At 36.4% G+C, this 17,380-nt stretch overlaps 1 protein-coding gene across 1 annotated transcript in view; it reads right to left on the bottom strand.

The window, feature by feature from the left end:
- ZNF326 (zinc finger protein 326) overlaps nucleotides 1–17,380 on the bottom strand; it is a 51,577-nt gene that overhangs the window by 376 nt on the left and 33,821 nt on the right. The window contains 2 exon segments of the mRNA XM_065885349.1: nucleotides 16,956–17,267; nucleotides 17,270–17,279. Coding sequence (XP_065741421.1) covers nucleotides 16,956–17,267; nucleotides 17,270–17,279 — 322 coding nt within the window.

Here is a 17,380-nt window from a genome sequence, read left to right as displayed (position 1 = left end):
CCGCAACGGGAGAGGCCACAACAGTGAGAGGCCCGTGTACCGCAAAAAAAAAAAAAAAAAAAAAAAAAAAAAAACAATAGCTCTGTTCTTCAAAGACTCTTCAAAGCATAAACGTCAAATATTTTATCAAAACTTTGTTTAGGAGTGTTCTACCTTAGAGCCTAAGAGGGACTCAAATTAAACTAAGAATCATCCTGAAACAAACTAATCCGGAGGGGAAAAGCAAGAAGGGCCCATTAAGAAAATAATTGTCAGGGAAGATTTCAGTGTGATTATCACTTAGATATGTCTCCTGCTCTAGTCTATTGGTTCTATGTCTAAAGAGAACTGTGAGAGACAAGTGAAAGATGTGTGTGATCGTTTGGGTTACCATTCAGCAAAAACTCAATCCCCCCACCTCCCACTGCAGGTGGTATATTTCCCCGCCCTTTGACTTTGGTCTTGGCCATGTGTCTTGCTTTTTCAATGATATGTTTGAGAATATGACAGAAGCAGAAGCTTGAAATACACTAACACGATTGGGTTTCCCCTTTTGCACATCTCCTTTTCATCATGAGTGGACTCAGGTGGCCATTGACCCAAGGAAAATGAGAGATATCTGGAACAGACTGGATCAAATCTGCAGCTTGAAGCCAAACCTAGCCCAGCCCAACCAATATTATACCAATCCCAGGCAAACTGCAGGCACATGACAAATACAAAACAAAACAGAATATGTATATCGCTGCACACCACTGAGTTTTGGGTACATTACTTAGCGTTATTATAAAAATGACCATAACAAACTATATCTCCAAAAACTCTGTAAGACATAGATGTTCAAGTTTCCCAGCTTTGGATCTCTTTAATAAAGTGGTTTTCAACCGGAGGCGATTTTTCCCCCAGGCAGATATTTGGCAATGTCTGGGGACATTTTTGCTTGTCTTAAATTGGGGAGGGGTGGCATCCAGTGGGTAGAGTCCAGGGATGCTCCTGAACATCCTACAATGCAGGACAGCCCCACAACAAAGAATTATCCTGTCCAAAGTGTCAGTAGTGCTGAAGTTGAGAAACCTTGTCCTAATAAAATAAGATGCTAATAAGGATGACATATTCTTTCCCTTTGTGCCACACACCTCGGCTCAGCCATAAGAACTCCTGTGTGTGTGTGGCAGCACTGACTGCTTAACTAGTTATGTCAATAGGTACTTACTGAGTGCCTGCCAGCATTCCAGGTGCCAAGGATCTAGTGCTGAATTAAAAGAAAAAATTCCTGTGCTCATGGGGCTTACACTCTAGTGAAGGAGACAGGGGATGAACAAATAAATAAAATGATTCTAGATCTAGTGAGTAGTAAAAGGGTAAAGGGATAGACAATGACTACATGGGAAGTCCTCTCTGAGAAAGTTGTGGTTTAACCTCGCTGGATGAGGAAAGAGACCCAGTCATGCCATGGTTTGGGCAAAGAGCATTCTGGGCAGAGAAAACACTAAACACAACGGCCAGGAGACAGGAGCAAAGTGTGATGTATCGGAGGAGCAGAAAGAAGGCCAGTATACCTGTGGCATAATGAGTAAGGTAAGAGATGTGGTCGGAAAGACATCTTCAGGATCACATATGGAACTGCTGGCATGGTACCAAAGGTAGATTCAAATGAAGCTTTCAGAGATGTCCTGCAGAGGGAGAGCTCAGTGTCTGGCAGTGACTGAAAGCAGTGTGAACAAATATTCACGAACATGTGGGTTACTCCCTGGTGTATGTGGAAAGCTGGAGTCGGGGTGAGGACTTTACAAGGGAACTAGAGAGAATAAGTTAGCAAGCAGGTAGGGGTGAGAGCAGGAGAATTTGAATTATGTTTGTTACTGTATCCCATCAGTACCCACAGATGGCTGACTGAGCCTAAGGAAACTTAGGGATGCATCTGTAACTAGAGGAGAAAGCAAGCTATTCAGCACTTTCTTTTCTCACTCAAAATCTTGTGCTTCCTTGGAATGCTGCCTCTCTAGGTTCCTGGCAGGCCCCCCCGTGCTCTGAAGAACAGAGCTTTGACTCTTCATTACTTCCCAAAGATAACCCCACCGCTGTTGACTCCAGATTTCCTCCTCTGGTGTTTTGGAGTGTGGGAAAAGCTAGAAGAAATAATTCAGGATCTCTGAAGCAGAAGGGAAACCCTGGAAGTCTACAGACCACGTTTCTAACATGCCATGTATCCAGAGGTGGTTTCTAGGCATGTACAGTTGTGATTTCTTTGGAAAACAGTGCCGTCAGACAGAGCTAAGTGAGTAGGTCACTCCTGAATTGTAATCACCGCTTAGCCCTCTGTAAGACTCCTGAGGACAGGATTATGTCTGTTTGTTTATAAATGTATCCTCAGCTCCTAGTATTAATGTCTGGCACCTAGTAAGCACTCAGTAGATGTGAGGTGAATAGATAATGTTTCATGAACATTCAGACTTATGAAAAGTAGGTAACACAAAACAAAATAAAAGAGTTCAACACATCTATTCTCAAAAAGGTCTATATATTTATAGACATACACTTCCAAGAGAAAAATAACTAGAACATTCATTCATACAATCAGTTCATTTATTTTTTGAGCGCCTACCATGTGCAAGGCATTGTGTTGGAATCTGGAGGTGGAAGAAAGAGTATGACACTGACCTTTCTGGGAAGTGGAGGACTCCAGGATAGGGTGGAGAAAGAAATATCTACAGCATATCTATTGGTGAGTAGAGGGAGAAAAGGTCAAAAAGCCTGCGAATGCTTCCTAGAGCCACTGAATCTAAGGAGGATTTTTTTTTTTAAGGAGGCTTTTTTTTCAATCCTAATACATTCAAGCAAAACATTTAGAGTTCAAATTCCACACCCAACTGTTTTTAATATATCTAGACCAGTGGTTCTCAACTGGGAGAGATTTTGCCTCCAAAGAGACATTTGTCAATGACTGGAAACATTTTTGACTGTCACGACAGGCAGTATGCTACTGGAATCTATGAAGCAGAGGCCATGGATGTTGCTAACCATCCTATAATGCACAGGACAGCCTTCCACAACAAAGAATTAGACTCTCCAGAATGTCAACACTGCCAAGATTAAGAATCCCTGATCTCGAATGACAGAAGAATTAGGAAGTACCATGCAAATAAAAACACAAGTATATAATTTAGTCAAGATTTCTCTAACGTAATTAATGTGATAATAGGATCATTTAATAGCTGCCTCAAATGTAAGTCAATAAAACACAAATAATATAACAATAATTAGGGCTTCCCTGGTGGCGCAGTGGTTGAGAGTCCGCCTGCCGATGCAGGGGAGGCGGGTTCGTGCCCCGGTCCGGGAAGATCCCACATGCCGCGGAGCGGCTGGGCCCGTGAGCCATGGCCGCTGAGCCTGCGCGTCTGGAGCCTGTTCTCCGCAACTGGAGAGGCCACAACAGTGAGAGGCCCGCGTACCGAAAAAATAAATAAATAAATAAAACAATAGATTTTTGTGATAACTATGAATAAAGTCTCATGATATGCACAATTCAAATATTTATATTAATCAGTCATATTCCTAGCACCGCATACCAAACACAGGGTCTTAGGAACACATTGCTTGATTAGAATTCCAAATTGAAGAATGTCACTCTTAAATAGAAACTGTAGGTTCTTTTATAGCTTTCAGCTTCTAGGATGGAAAAGACTTAGCCCATTCCTTTTGGGTTTAAAATTACATTACATAGTCATATGTTCAGCATCCTTTAGCTGGATACGTTTTTTCCCTGTAGAAAGTTTATAACTTGTAAAAGGAGTTTTATGCAGAATACAAATTGGGAGTATTACATGACTACCTCTTGAGAACACTGAGTTGTACAAACAGCATCACTTTATCTGACGTAGTAGCTCTGGATTGGTCTGTCTCTTCACTCTAGGGCTGTCTGAAATTATAGATCAGGGACATCACTGTCATACCCCAGCTGCTGCAGAAAGCTACTGAAAGAAAAGGAGATTTATGAGTATTTTGATTATGCTGAACCAAGGATACGGGAGCTATACAACAGGGAGTTTAGTGGCTCTAAATTGTAGGCATTATGCAAAAAGAAAATGCAGAGTTGGGTGTCAAGGGAGTCCTCCAGGAGCCATAGGACATCTTTGTAAAATCTCTAAAGAATAAATTTAACAGTTATTAAAGAACACCACCCTGTTGTTGCAGGCACTGAACTTTATATCGCAAGAAGAGATACAAGGCATTCGCAGGCAAACATCTGTCATTTAACAGTGAGAGTGACCTCAGCTCTGACAAGCAATTCAAACCCCAGTTGAGGAGAGTTATTTAACTCTTTGTGGTGGCTGAGTTTGGAGCTCCAACATTAGCAGGTTATGAATATCCTTGACAGTTGAGGAACTCTGATGCCGAAGGAGAAAATTATTGGGAATAATTATGATTGGTTCTGTTATATGAGCCATTTATTAATTATTTCCCTTTAATTATATCAGATTATCAGGTCATGATTAATTTTGACCAAAGGCCTGTGCAAACGTTATGGAGAAAAGAGTAGATATAATGTAATCTTCAAAACACATTATGAAAGATCAAGACAGTCAAAATAAATGTGAAAAAAACTAAATTTCTGTATTAATTTTACATAAAGGCTTACCAAGCCAATACGTCCTTTTCTCTTTTATCTCTAATTAAAAATAAATAGATAAATGAACTCTGACATTTAGGTAACAGTAAGAAAACTAAAATGTAAATGTTGAAAGCCAACTAAGCACCCCAGACAGTACTAGGTGTTTACTTACACTCATTTAATCTTTGCTTCAATCATACAGGGAAGATAACAGTATCTTCATTTTATATATGAGAAAATTGGGGCTTTTCTTAATTTAAATGTTTTTCCCAAGATGGACAAAACTAGAACATGGTACAGCTGGGATAGAGAGTGGGGAACAGCGGGGAAGAAAGATCTGTTGAATCCCAAGGCTAAGAAGCTGTGTTACACTATGTTGCTACAAGAAATTATATTTTTATTTTTGTCAGACACATGAATATTAAAACTCATCACTTGAAAGAGAAAGCATTAATACTATAAAAGTTGATCATGAGTTCCCCATAGCTCCATGCCTATATTTCCAGTTGCTTATTTGATATCACCATTCCAATGTTCCACAGGGAATAGCAACTTAACATGCCCCCAGTCCGTTTATCATCTACCTCACCTAAACTTGCTCTTCTTGCTTCTCCTACCTCAAGGAACAGTATTAACATCTACCTAGTTGCAAAGAAAAATAGATTAGAAGGAAATACACAAAAACTGCTAATTGTGCTGTTATTTGGGTGGTTGGATTCTAGGTGTTTTTTATTTTATTTTATTTTTTTTTGCGGTATGCGGGCCTCTCACCGTTGTGGCCTCTCCCGTTGCAGAGCACAGGCTCTGGACGTGCAGGCTCAGCGGTCATGGCTCACGGGCCTAGCAGCTCCACGGCATGTGGGATCTTCCCGGACCGGGGCACGAACCCGTGTTCCCTGCATCGGCAGGCAGACTCTCAACCACTGCGCCACCAGGGCAGCCCTATTTTATTCTTTATACTGCTCTGATTTTCCAGATTCGTTTAAAACATTTACATTATACACATGACATATGATTATATCCTTGTTTAAAAAACAAAAAAGAAAAAACAAATATGTTAAATGAAAAACAGAAAGTTACCACTTTCCCAATGCAACTTCCCACTTTACGTGTAAACACTGTTTGTGTATTCTTTCAGACTTTTTCTATGTAAATACATTACTTTTACTTTTATGCACTTCTATACAAATATATAGTTTGGAATTTATATATTTATATATACACACATGTAGTTTTTCCAAGTAAAATTCTAACATATACATTATATTGTAACTTGCTTTTATCTTCTTAACAGTATGTCTTGGAGATTCTTCCATGTCAAAGCATACAGGTCTCTCTCATTCTTTGTAATGGCTATATAGTATTCAACTGTTGTGCTTGTACAGTAATTTAATTATTCCCCTGTTGCTAAGTATTTAGGTTGTTTCCAATTTCTTATTGTTACAAATAATATTGCAAAGATCATTCCTTCAGATATATTCTGCTTCAGCAATTTTTAGACACACTCTTTCCCTCCACATTTTATCGTCTCTGGGACTGGAATGCATCTTACAGTTTATGACATCTTATAGACTGCTGTCAGCCAGGTGGTATTTTTTTGATACCTTCTGGTAATAGTAAAAAAGCATCAACCTCAATACATTTTAGATTAGATGAAATAAGTTATCTTTGCATTCACATGCATTTCAGATTTCAGGCGAATGTATAGCTATTTATAGGTAAGATGGCTGGATCAAATTATATGTGCATTTAAAATTTTGCAAGTTACTTCCAAATTTCCCTCCTAAATAAGGCGAATCAATTTATTCAGCCATCAGCCATCTGAGAGAGGGCCTACTTTCCTCACCCATAGTGGCTATTATAAATATTTGAATATTTATCAACACAATGGTTGACAAATTAGAGCTCTTTCACTTAATCTTTGATCTCTTATACATATTGCAAATATTTTCTCCCCTTCTGTCACTCTTCTTTCAACTTCATTTAGTGTGTCTTTCACCCTGCAATACTTTCTTTCATGTCCCAAATTTGTCAATATTTTTCCTTATGTCTTCTGGGCTTTATACCTTGCTTAGAAACACCTCCACCCCAAAATTATAAATGATTTTCATACATTTTATTTTAGTACTTGTGTAGTTTTTTTTTTAACCTTTGTCTCTTTAATCCATTTGAAATTTATTTTGTGTATAGAGTGACATAGGCATTTACTTTCCTCCAATGTAACTATTCTACTGTCTCCAAATCATTCAGTGTATTTTATTTTTTACCCATGGCTCAAAATGATATCTTTATCGTATACTATGTATCTGCATAGTATAGTCTGTTTCATTAATCTGTTCCATTGATCTACTGATCTTTAATATATTATTGTAGTTTTTTGTTCATCTCTGGTGAGAAATATAAGCCAAATTTTCCTCATCGCTCTTTTTTCAAGTTTGTTTTTCTTGGTTATTTACTTTGTGTATGAATTTCTGAATCAGCTTAAATGGCACATGCTGCTCATAGTACCCCAATATCCATTTTCACCTTTCCTATTAATAGACCCCTGCTTTTTACTGGAAACATGACCATATAGAATATATACAATTCCCTGCCTTTTTGGCAGGTGTGTTCACGTGGGTGTTTTAAGCAGTGGGATCAATGGAAGTAATTTTCACATACTGAGGTATGGGGAAGTTATTCTGGCTTATACATGATTTAACTTGAACTTTAGGCTAATCAAAACTGCCAGTTTGCAGCCTATTAAACATGCATTGTACATCCGCTTTAAACATTACACAAAAAAATGCATTTAAAAATCAAAATGGAGTAACTGTGGTTCAAGCATTCAAAATGGAGGTGGTGGCATTGTAGATGTGGTATCGGACATGTTTCTTCATCACTGAGAACTTGAATTTTCGGAACTGTATCATACTAAAGGAACTGTATCATACTCCAGGACACCACCAGCCATTCTCAAAACAATATCTGCTAGCAGCTGCCAACTGCAACCTTGTGGTCTCAAGCTCTCCTGTTGTAACTATGCAACCCTTTTGGCCCCTAATCAATCCTTGCTTAAAAAACAGTTACTTCTTGCCAGCTCCAATTGTAATTTTTGACAATTTATGCAATTTTGTGTTTTTTGCCTTTATAAACCTCCCTCTATTTTGCAGTTCAGTGGAACACAATTCAAATGCTTCTTGAGGAGTGGCAGGATATATTTTAAATGATAAAAGGGAAAAAACTACAACCAAGATTACTCTACCCAGCAAGGATCTCATTCACATTTGATGGAGAAATCCAAAGCTTTACAGACAAGCAAAAGCTAAGAGAATTCAGCACCACCAAACCAGCTTTACAAAAAATGCTAAAGGAACTTCTCTAGGCAGGAAACACTAGAGAAGGCAAAGACCTATAATAACAAACCCAAAACAATTAAGAAAATGGGAATAGGAACATACATATCAATAATTACCTTAAATGTAAATGGATTAAATAAATGCTCCCACCAAAAGACACAGACTGGCTGAAGATACAAAACCAAGACCCATATATATGCTGTCTACAAGAGACCCACTTCAGACCTAGAGACACATACAGACTGAAAGTGAGGGGATGGAAAAAGATATTCCATGCAAATGGAAATCAAAAGAAAGCTGGAGTAGCAATTCTCATGTCAGACAAAATAGACTTTAAAATAAAGACTATTACAAGAGACAAAGAAAGACACTACATAATGATCAAGGGATCGATCCAAGAAGATACAATAATTGTAAATATTTATGCACCCAACATAGGAGCACCTCAATACATAAGGCAAATATTAACAGCCAAAAAAGGGGAAATTGACAGTAACACATTCATAGTAGGGGACTTTAACACCCCACTTTCATTAATGGACATATCATCCAAAATGAAAATAAATAAGGAAACACAAGCTTTAAATGATACACTAAACAAGATGGACTTAATTGATATTTATAGGACATTCTATCCAAAACAACAGAATACACATTCTTTTCAAGTGCTCATGGAACATTCTCCAGGATAGATCATATCTTGGGTCCCAAATCAAGCCTCGGTAAATTTAAGAAAATTGAAATTGTATCAAGTATCTTTTCCGACCACAACGCTATGAGACTAGATATCAATTACAGGAAAAAATCTGTAAAATATACAAACAAGTGGAGGCTAAACAACACACTACTTAATAACCAAGAGCTCACTGAAGAAATCAAAGAGGAAATTTAAAAATACCTAGAAACAAATGACAATGAAAACACGATGACCCAAAACCTATGGGATGCAGCAACAGCAGTTCTAAGAGGGAAGTTTATAGCAATACAATCCTACCTTAAGAAACAAGAAACATCTCAAATAAACAACCTAACCTTACATCTAAAGCAATTAGAGAAAGAACAAAAAAACGCCCAAAGTTAGCAGAAGGAAAGAAATCATAAAGATCAGATCAGAAATAAATGTAAAAGAAATGAAGGAAATGATAGGAAAGATCAATAAAACTAAAAGCTGTTTTTTTGAGAAGATAAATAAAACTGATAAACCATTAGGAGGACTCATCAAGAAAAAAAGGAAGAAGACTGAAATCAATAGAATGAAAAAGGAGAAGTAACAACTGACACTGCAGAAATACAAAGGATCATGAGAGATTACGACAAGCGAGTCTATGCCAATAAAATGGACAACCTGGAAGGAATGGACAAATTCTTAGAAATGCACAATCTGCCAAGACTGAACCAGGAAGAAACAAAAAATATGAACAGACCAATCACAAGCACTGAAATTGAAACTGTGATTAAAAATCTTCCAACAAACGAAAGCCCAGGACCAGATGGCTTCACAAATTCTATCAAACATTTAGAGAAGAGCTAACACCTATCCTTCTCAAACTCTTCCAAAATATAGCAGAGGGAGGAACACTCCCAAACTCATTCTACGAAGGCACCATCACCCTGATACCAAAACCAGACAAAGATGTCACAAAGAAAGAAAACTACAGGCCAATATCACTGATGGACGTAGATGCAAAAATCCTCAACAAAACACTAACAAACAGAATCCAACAGCACATTAAAACAATCATAAGCCATGATCGGGGGTGGGGGGGGCGTTTATCCCAGGAATGCAAGGATTCTTCAATATACGCAAATCAATCAATGTGATACACCATATTAACAAACTCAAGGAGAAAAACCATATGATCATCTTAATAGATGCAGAGAAAGCTTTCGACAAAATTCAACACCGATTTATGATAAAAACCCTACAGAAAACAGGCATAGAGGGAACTTTCCTCAACATAATAAAGTCCATATATGACAAACCCACAGCCAACATCGTCCTCAATGGTGGAAAACTGAAACCATTTCCACTAAGATCAGGAACAAGACAAGGTTGCCCACTCTCACCACAATTATTCAACATAGTTTTGGAAGTCCTAGCCACAGCAATCAGAGAAGAAAAAGAAATAAAAGGAATCCAACTCAGCAAAGAAGAAGTAAAGCTGTCACTGTTTGCAGATGACATGATACTATACATAGAGAATCCTAAAGATGCTACCAGAAAACTACTAGAGCTAATCAATGAATTCGGTAAAGTAGCAGGATACAAAATTAATGCACATAAATCTTTGGCATTGCTATACACTAATGATGAAAAATCTGAAATTGAAATTAAGAAAACACTCCCATTTACCACTGCAACAAAAAGAATAAAATATCTAGGAATAAACCTACCTAAGGAGACAAAAGACCTGTATGCAGAAAATTATAAGACACTGATGAAAGAAATTAAAGATACAAATAGATGGAGAGATATACCATGTTCTTGGATTGGAAGAATCAACATTGTGAAAATGACTCTACTATCCAAAAGCAATCTACAGATTCAATGCAATCCCTATGAAACTACCACTGGCATTTTTCACAGAACTAGAACAAAAATTTCACAATTTGTATGGAAACACAAAAGACCCCAAATAGCCAAAGCAATCTTGAGAAAGAAAAACGGAGCTGGAGGAATCAGGCTCCCAGACTTCAGACTATACTACAAAGCTACAGTAATCAAGATAGTATGGTACTAGTACAAAACAGAAATATGGATCAATGGAACAGGATAGAAAGCCCAGAGATAAACCCATACACATATGGTCACCTTATTTTTGATAAAGAATGCAAAAATATATAATGGAGAAAAGACAGTGTCTTCAATACATGGTGCTGGGAAAACTGGACAGCTACATGTAAAAGAATGAAATTAGAACACTCCCTAACACCATACACAAAAATAAACTCAAAATTGATTAAAGACCTAAATATAAGGTCAGACACTATCAAACTCTTAGAGGAAAACAGAGGCAGAACACTCTATGACATAAATCACAGCAAGATCCTTTTTGACCCACCTCCTAGAGAAATGGAAATAAAAACAAAAATTAAAAAATGGGACCTAATGAAATGTAAAAGCTTTTTGTACAGCAAAGGAAACCATAAACAAAACAAAAAGACAATCCTCAGAATGGGAATAAATACTTGCAAATGAAGCATCTGACAAAGCATTAATCTCCAAAATTTGCAAGCAGCTCATGCAGCTCAATATCAGAAAAACAAACAACCCAATCCAAAAATGGGCAGATGACCTAAATAGACATTTCTTCAAAGAAGATATACAGATTGCCAACAAACACAAGAAAGAATGCTCAACATCATTAATCATTAGAGAAATACAAATAAAAACTACAATGAGATATCATCTCACACCAGTCAGAATGTCCATCATCAAAAAATCTACAAACAATAAATGCTGGAGAGGGTGTGGAGAAAAGGGAAACCCTCTTGCACTGTTGGTGGGAATGTAAATTGATACAGCCACTATGGAGAACAGTATGGAGGTTCCTTAAAAAACTAAAAATAGAACTACCATACAACCCAGCAATCCCATTACTGGGCATATACCCTGAGAAAACCATCATTCAAAAAGAGTCATGTACCAAAATGTTCAATGCAGCTCTATTTACAATAGCCTGGAGATGGAAACAACCTAAGTGTCCATCATCGGATGAATGGATAAAGAAGATGGGGCACATATATACAATGGAATATTACTCAGCCATAAAAAGAAACAAAATTTAGTTATTTGTAGTGAGGTGGATGGACCTAGAGTCTGTCGTACAGAGTGAAGTAAGTCAGAAAGAGAAAAACAAATACCGTACGCTAACACATATATATGGAATCTAAGGAAAAAAAAAAAGTCATGAAGAACCTAGGGGCAAGACGGGAATAAAGACAGACAGACCTAGTAGAGAATGGACTTGAGGATATGGGGAGGGGGAAGGGTAAGCTGTGACAAAGTGAGAGTGTGGCATGAACATATATACACTACCAAACATAAAATAGCTAGCTAGTGGGAAGCAGCCGCATAGCACAAGGAGATCAGCTTGGTGCTTTGTGACCACCTGGAAGGGTGGGATAGGGAGGGTGGGAGGGAGGGAGATGCAAGAGGGAAGAGATATGGGAACATATGTATAACTGATTCAGTTTGTTATAAAGCAGAAACTAACACACCATTGTAGAGCAATTATACTCCAATAAAGATGTTTTTTTAAAAAAAATGTCATACTATAGCCACCCACTCTCACAGCTGCCTCTAAAAATAAAGGTAATTCCTTAACTGTCATCTGTATGTGGCTGTAGCTCTCTTCTTTTCACCAAAATCTGGTTCCTTATATCTTCTAGAAATGCCTCACAGCACCCTAATTGTGTTTCCAGTGTGGTTATGGGTTTCTTATTATAATTTTTTATCATTGTATATCTTCAGTAATTTTAATAGAACTTTAGAAGACAGTAACTTAAATCCAGTATGCATTTTGATCTGGAACTCTACCCAAATTCATACTTTATATTCATCTAATAACGAAGCTACTTGTAGTTCCCTTCCATATTCCCAGTCACCAGGGAGACCATCTCCCATCTCCATTAACACCGCCTCACCTCTACCCCAATATACTAACTTAAAAAAATTTTTTTTAACGGAAACAGATGAACAATAACTAGGAAAATCAAGAGAGAAAAGTGGGAAGAGACTAGCATGACTGCTTCCAAGGAGCCCTCAAATGGTGGCAGCGCAGACTGAATTCACCACAGCCAAAAATCTGCCCCCAGCCTTGCAGGCTCCCTGATTTTGTTTGCACGCCAAGTAGAGATCCAGCTATCAGGGTAGGAACTATAACTATCAAATAAAGTCAAATTATTAATTTATAACATGAACTGTAAGTCCAAACACTTCTGCCAGCATGACTACTCCATTTTCTGTCCATCAGCATAACGACAATGGATAGCAAACTGTAATAAAAAGTTTGCTTGTCGTTAATGCCCCTGAATTGTACACTCAAAAATGGTTAAAGTGGTAAATTTTATGGTATGTATATTTTACATATATAGAGAAAAAAGTCTGTATTCAAAACAAGGACAATTTGGTAGGTGAAGCAAATGTTAAAGAATTTAAGTCTAATAACATGATAACTTGATACTATCTATCTCTATAGTAAAAACAATCTTGTCAATAAAAATAGAATTCTCAAGTATGTTTTAACATGTAATACTACCAATACTGCCTTTGTAGTTCTTTTATCTATATGTATGTCTGTGACTTTTAGGATACAAATTTCTGTAGATATTTTCAGTTATTTTTATCTCAATCTCATTCTTAGAAAGGATATTATATAATTATATATTATACTACTATAAAATATAAGATATAAATGAGTATATTTTATAATAGTGTGATATTATAAAATACAAATATAATATCTAGATGTTATAATATAGTCTTGGCAACTCTAAGAACCACTCCTGTCTCCTGAAGTAGGATCATAAATTAAAATGTTTATGGGAACAGGCAGTTAATATAAATATGTTAAGGCTGATATATAAGGCCAGAGAAGCAGACAAGGAACAAAACAAAACACGGATGCCACACTAAAAGGATGTGAATATTATACTAGCTGGTAATGAAAGCCAATGAAGGATTTCAAGTAGGAGAATGAAACAAGAGAAAGCTTGTTATATGGAAGAACTACTATTCCTATGACTACAAAATGCTTGTAAGAATTAAATAATCCAGTAAGAGGGGAAAGAACAAAAACAAGGCCCTTTTCTGACGCCTCAGAAGTCTATAACAGGTCATTCCAATGCTTTTGCAAAATATAATGGAGTCTCTCCCAAACTTATATCAGCTTATTAAAGGACAAAAGCTCCTGCTTTGATATGAGAGTTGCAGGCACTTAAATTTGTTTGAAGGCACTATAAATATTCTCAAATGCAATCACTGACCACTATCATCAGAATCACCTGGGATATTTGTTAAAAACATATCATCACCAAAGAATATGATTTAGTACATCTGGAACACAAATGGTCCCAAACTCTTTTACAAAAATCTAAGAACTAATATCCTTCTTTCCTCAGAAAAGCCTTTTCTAACATTTACGGTACCCATAAATGTTAGAAAGGATGAAGTGTCTGCTAAAGAAAGCTGACAGGTATAGGTTACAGAAAATGCAAAGGTCTGGAGATAGGCAAGAGTTTCATTAAAAACCAACAAAAAGTCATCGTACCTAGTGGGGAAAATGACATGATATTAAGTCGGAAAGCTAAACCAGGCCTGCATGCCATGATAAGGAGTTTGGACTGACTGTACGGGAACCAAAAAAAAAAAAAACCTCAGGAGACTAACATTATCTGAATTAACATTTTTAAAAGACTATACTTCTGTGTGGAAAACTGAATCCTAGCAGGGTAAGAGTGGAAGCAAGATTAGTTAATAAGCTATTTCAATAGTTCAGGAAAGAGATGATGGTGAATTGAACTGGGGTTGGTAGCAGCAGAGGTAGAAGAGTGGGCAGATAAATTTTGGAAGTAGAAAACATAGACTTTCTTATAGATTGGAGGTAGTGATAAAAAGAGAAGACTACAGGATAGTCCCTAGGCTTCTGGCTTAAACAACTGTGTGTGTTGTATATAAATTTCTTTGGTTATTAGAACTACATGCTTAGCCTTTTCATAAAGAAAACAAATAATACTTGGGTAAGAGAAGTTGAAAGGGTTTTACAGATATTACATAAATCCTTATCACAAAAATATTGAAAATATAAACACTAAGGATCACAAAAATTAGTCTGCCAGCAAACTAAACTGCCCATCTACGAATTATCTGATGATATATAAAATTTAAATCTCTGAATAAAGTACAATAATAAAATACTTTATTAATACCCTGCAAATAAGCTAGTCTGAATAAAGGTTTTTACATTTCTGACAAAAATTAATACTTAGGTATTCTTCATCTCTCATTCTAAAACATTTACTTAGAAGCTGTTACACAGATTCTTGTTATGCAGAATTCCAAAAGTTTCACATATCAATCAAATTACTTGGGACACTTTTTTTTTTTTTAAAGCACTCTACTAGTTCCAAAACTGGTTCTATGACCCACACAGATACCAAAATCCACAGATGCTCAAGTCCGTTATATAAAATGGACATAGTATTTGCATATAACCTACGCATATCCTTCCCTACACTTTAAATCATCTCTAGATTACTTTAATGCCTAATTACAATGTGAGTGCTATATAAAATATAAGTGCTATGTAAATTTTTGCCAGTGCTTGGCAAATTCAAGTTTTGCTTTTAGGAAGTTTCTGAAATTCTTTTTTCCCGAATATTTTCGATCTGCAGTTGGTTGAATCTGGGGATGTGAAACCTGGGAATACAGAGGGCTGCCTGCAATTCTAATCTCAAAGGGATCTATTCTCCTTTTACCTTAGCCCTTCCCCCAAATTTTAAAATAAAAGAGAAACAGGAAGGTCCACCAAATCCTATTAGCTTTAAAATCTGAACTCCTGAGCACAAAGGTTCTCTGCAGCCTATTTAAGTAAATACAGACTCCTAGATAGGATCCAAATTTCTCCCGTTTTCAACTAAACTTCTCTTACTTGGCTCCAAATCCCTACAAGTGGATATAAATGTCTACTGGATTTTCCAGCTTAAAGATAAGCAAATCTAGCCCACAACAATAAACCCAAATTGACCTCAAAAATCTATTTTTAAAAGCTTTGTTGTAGGCAAAAGAGAAATTATCTGTGAAATTCTACAAATGCCCATATATTCATCCCCTTAATGCCTTAAAATTACTTGATACATAACCATACGTTCATCCATTCAATGCCTCAAAATTTTGAGAAGATAATTTCACTGAAAGAGTCCCCCTCTCAAAAGAGACCAGAGTAAAGATTCAAATAAGAGCACACTACTTTTTTTAGTGACATAGATGGTCACTTGAAAATAGATAATCTATCAATCTTATTTTCTCTTTTAAGTATGAAGCATACAAGCTATAAAAAGGAGAGATAGATTCAAGAGAGAAGTAATTCTTTTTAAAAAAGTGATAGTTTGCTTCTTGCTTCTTCAGCCAAAAACAGGCATGACAAAAGAACTAATAAAGCTATGAAAAATTATTTGTATTCAAATGTATTTCCAAGAAGATTTCAAGATCTGACACAGGCACAGAGAAAAGGAATGAATTAAAACAAATATAGAAAGGTCAGTTACAGACTGACTTCTATTTGAAACATGTTTTAAAATATTTTAATCATACAAAAAGTGAAGTACATTTTTTTAATTCAAGTCTTCCAATTATCTTAAAACACTTATAAGCTGAACTCATACATTAAGGCAATTCCTGATTTTATATATTCATTTAATTGATGAATTCTGTTTCATTTTAAATTGCTAATCCAGGGAGAGAGTTTTTGTAAAAACATTTTATTGCTACAAAGGGAAACATGGTCACAAAAAGGCTTCAAGCGTATCTTAACGCAAATTACTATATTCAATGTCCAATGCAGTAAAAAATACACAGAGCACAAAATACTTGCCCAATTTATCTCTTCTAGGGTAAGTATTCAAAACATTAATGCATACTTGAATATACACTCCCAAGAGCAGCATTTAAGTTCAAATGATTAGAATAGATACACTAACAATACACATCTGTTATCCTCAACACCAATAAAGTAATAAAAATTAAGCTATAAAAATTATACAAACAATTTATTGAATCTATGTTAGGTAGCTATAAAAACTAAAATAGTCTTACCTTCATTTTATTAAACAAATGCCAAACATTTAGAAATTATATAAAACGAATTGTAATCTGTGGAATGCATGCAACATGGGTGTTAACTCTCATTTTAAACTACTGATATTCTTACCCTTTTCCTCATTGGGACAGAAATTTAAAGCTTCTTTTAAAACTGACTAATACCTTATAGTTAATTTTCTTCTGGTTGGTCAACGGGGAAGCTGACAGGGCTCTTCCTTTGCTTCTTCTTCCTCTACTTCCCCTACTCCCTCTCCTTCTCCCTCTCCTTCCTCCACTGCCCCTACTTCCCCCTCTCCCTCTACGTCCCCTCCTTCCTCTGTGTCCCCCACTCCTTCTACTCCTCCACCATCTCCCACTTCCTCTACTTCCTCCACTTCTTCTACTTCCTCTACTTCCCCCACTTCCTCTTCTTCTTCCTCCTCTTCCTCTTCCTCTTCTTCAATAGGTTCATCAATCTTTTCTCCTCCTCCTCCATCTCCTTCTATTTGCTGATCTTGAGAATGATCTTGAATTTCAAGGGATTCTCACCCTAAAAACATGAAAACAACAGCTTTTAAAGTCAGCACATTCATTTTTTATCAGTGAGATTTTTATTTGCTATACCATTAAAATAAACAATATTTTAAACTT

Source organism: Phocoena phocoena, chromosome 1, assembly GCF_963924675.1.
Source record: "Phocoena phocoena chromosome 1, mPhoPho1.1, whole genome shotgun sequence".
NCBI classification, from domain to species: Eukaryota; Metazoa; Chordata; class Mammalia; order Artiodactyla; family Phocoenidae; genus Phocoena; species Phocoena phocoena.
The sequence above is the reverse complement of the archived record's forward strand: the minus strand, read 5'-3'. Positions and strand labels throughout refer to the sequence as shown.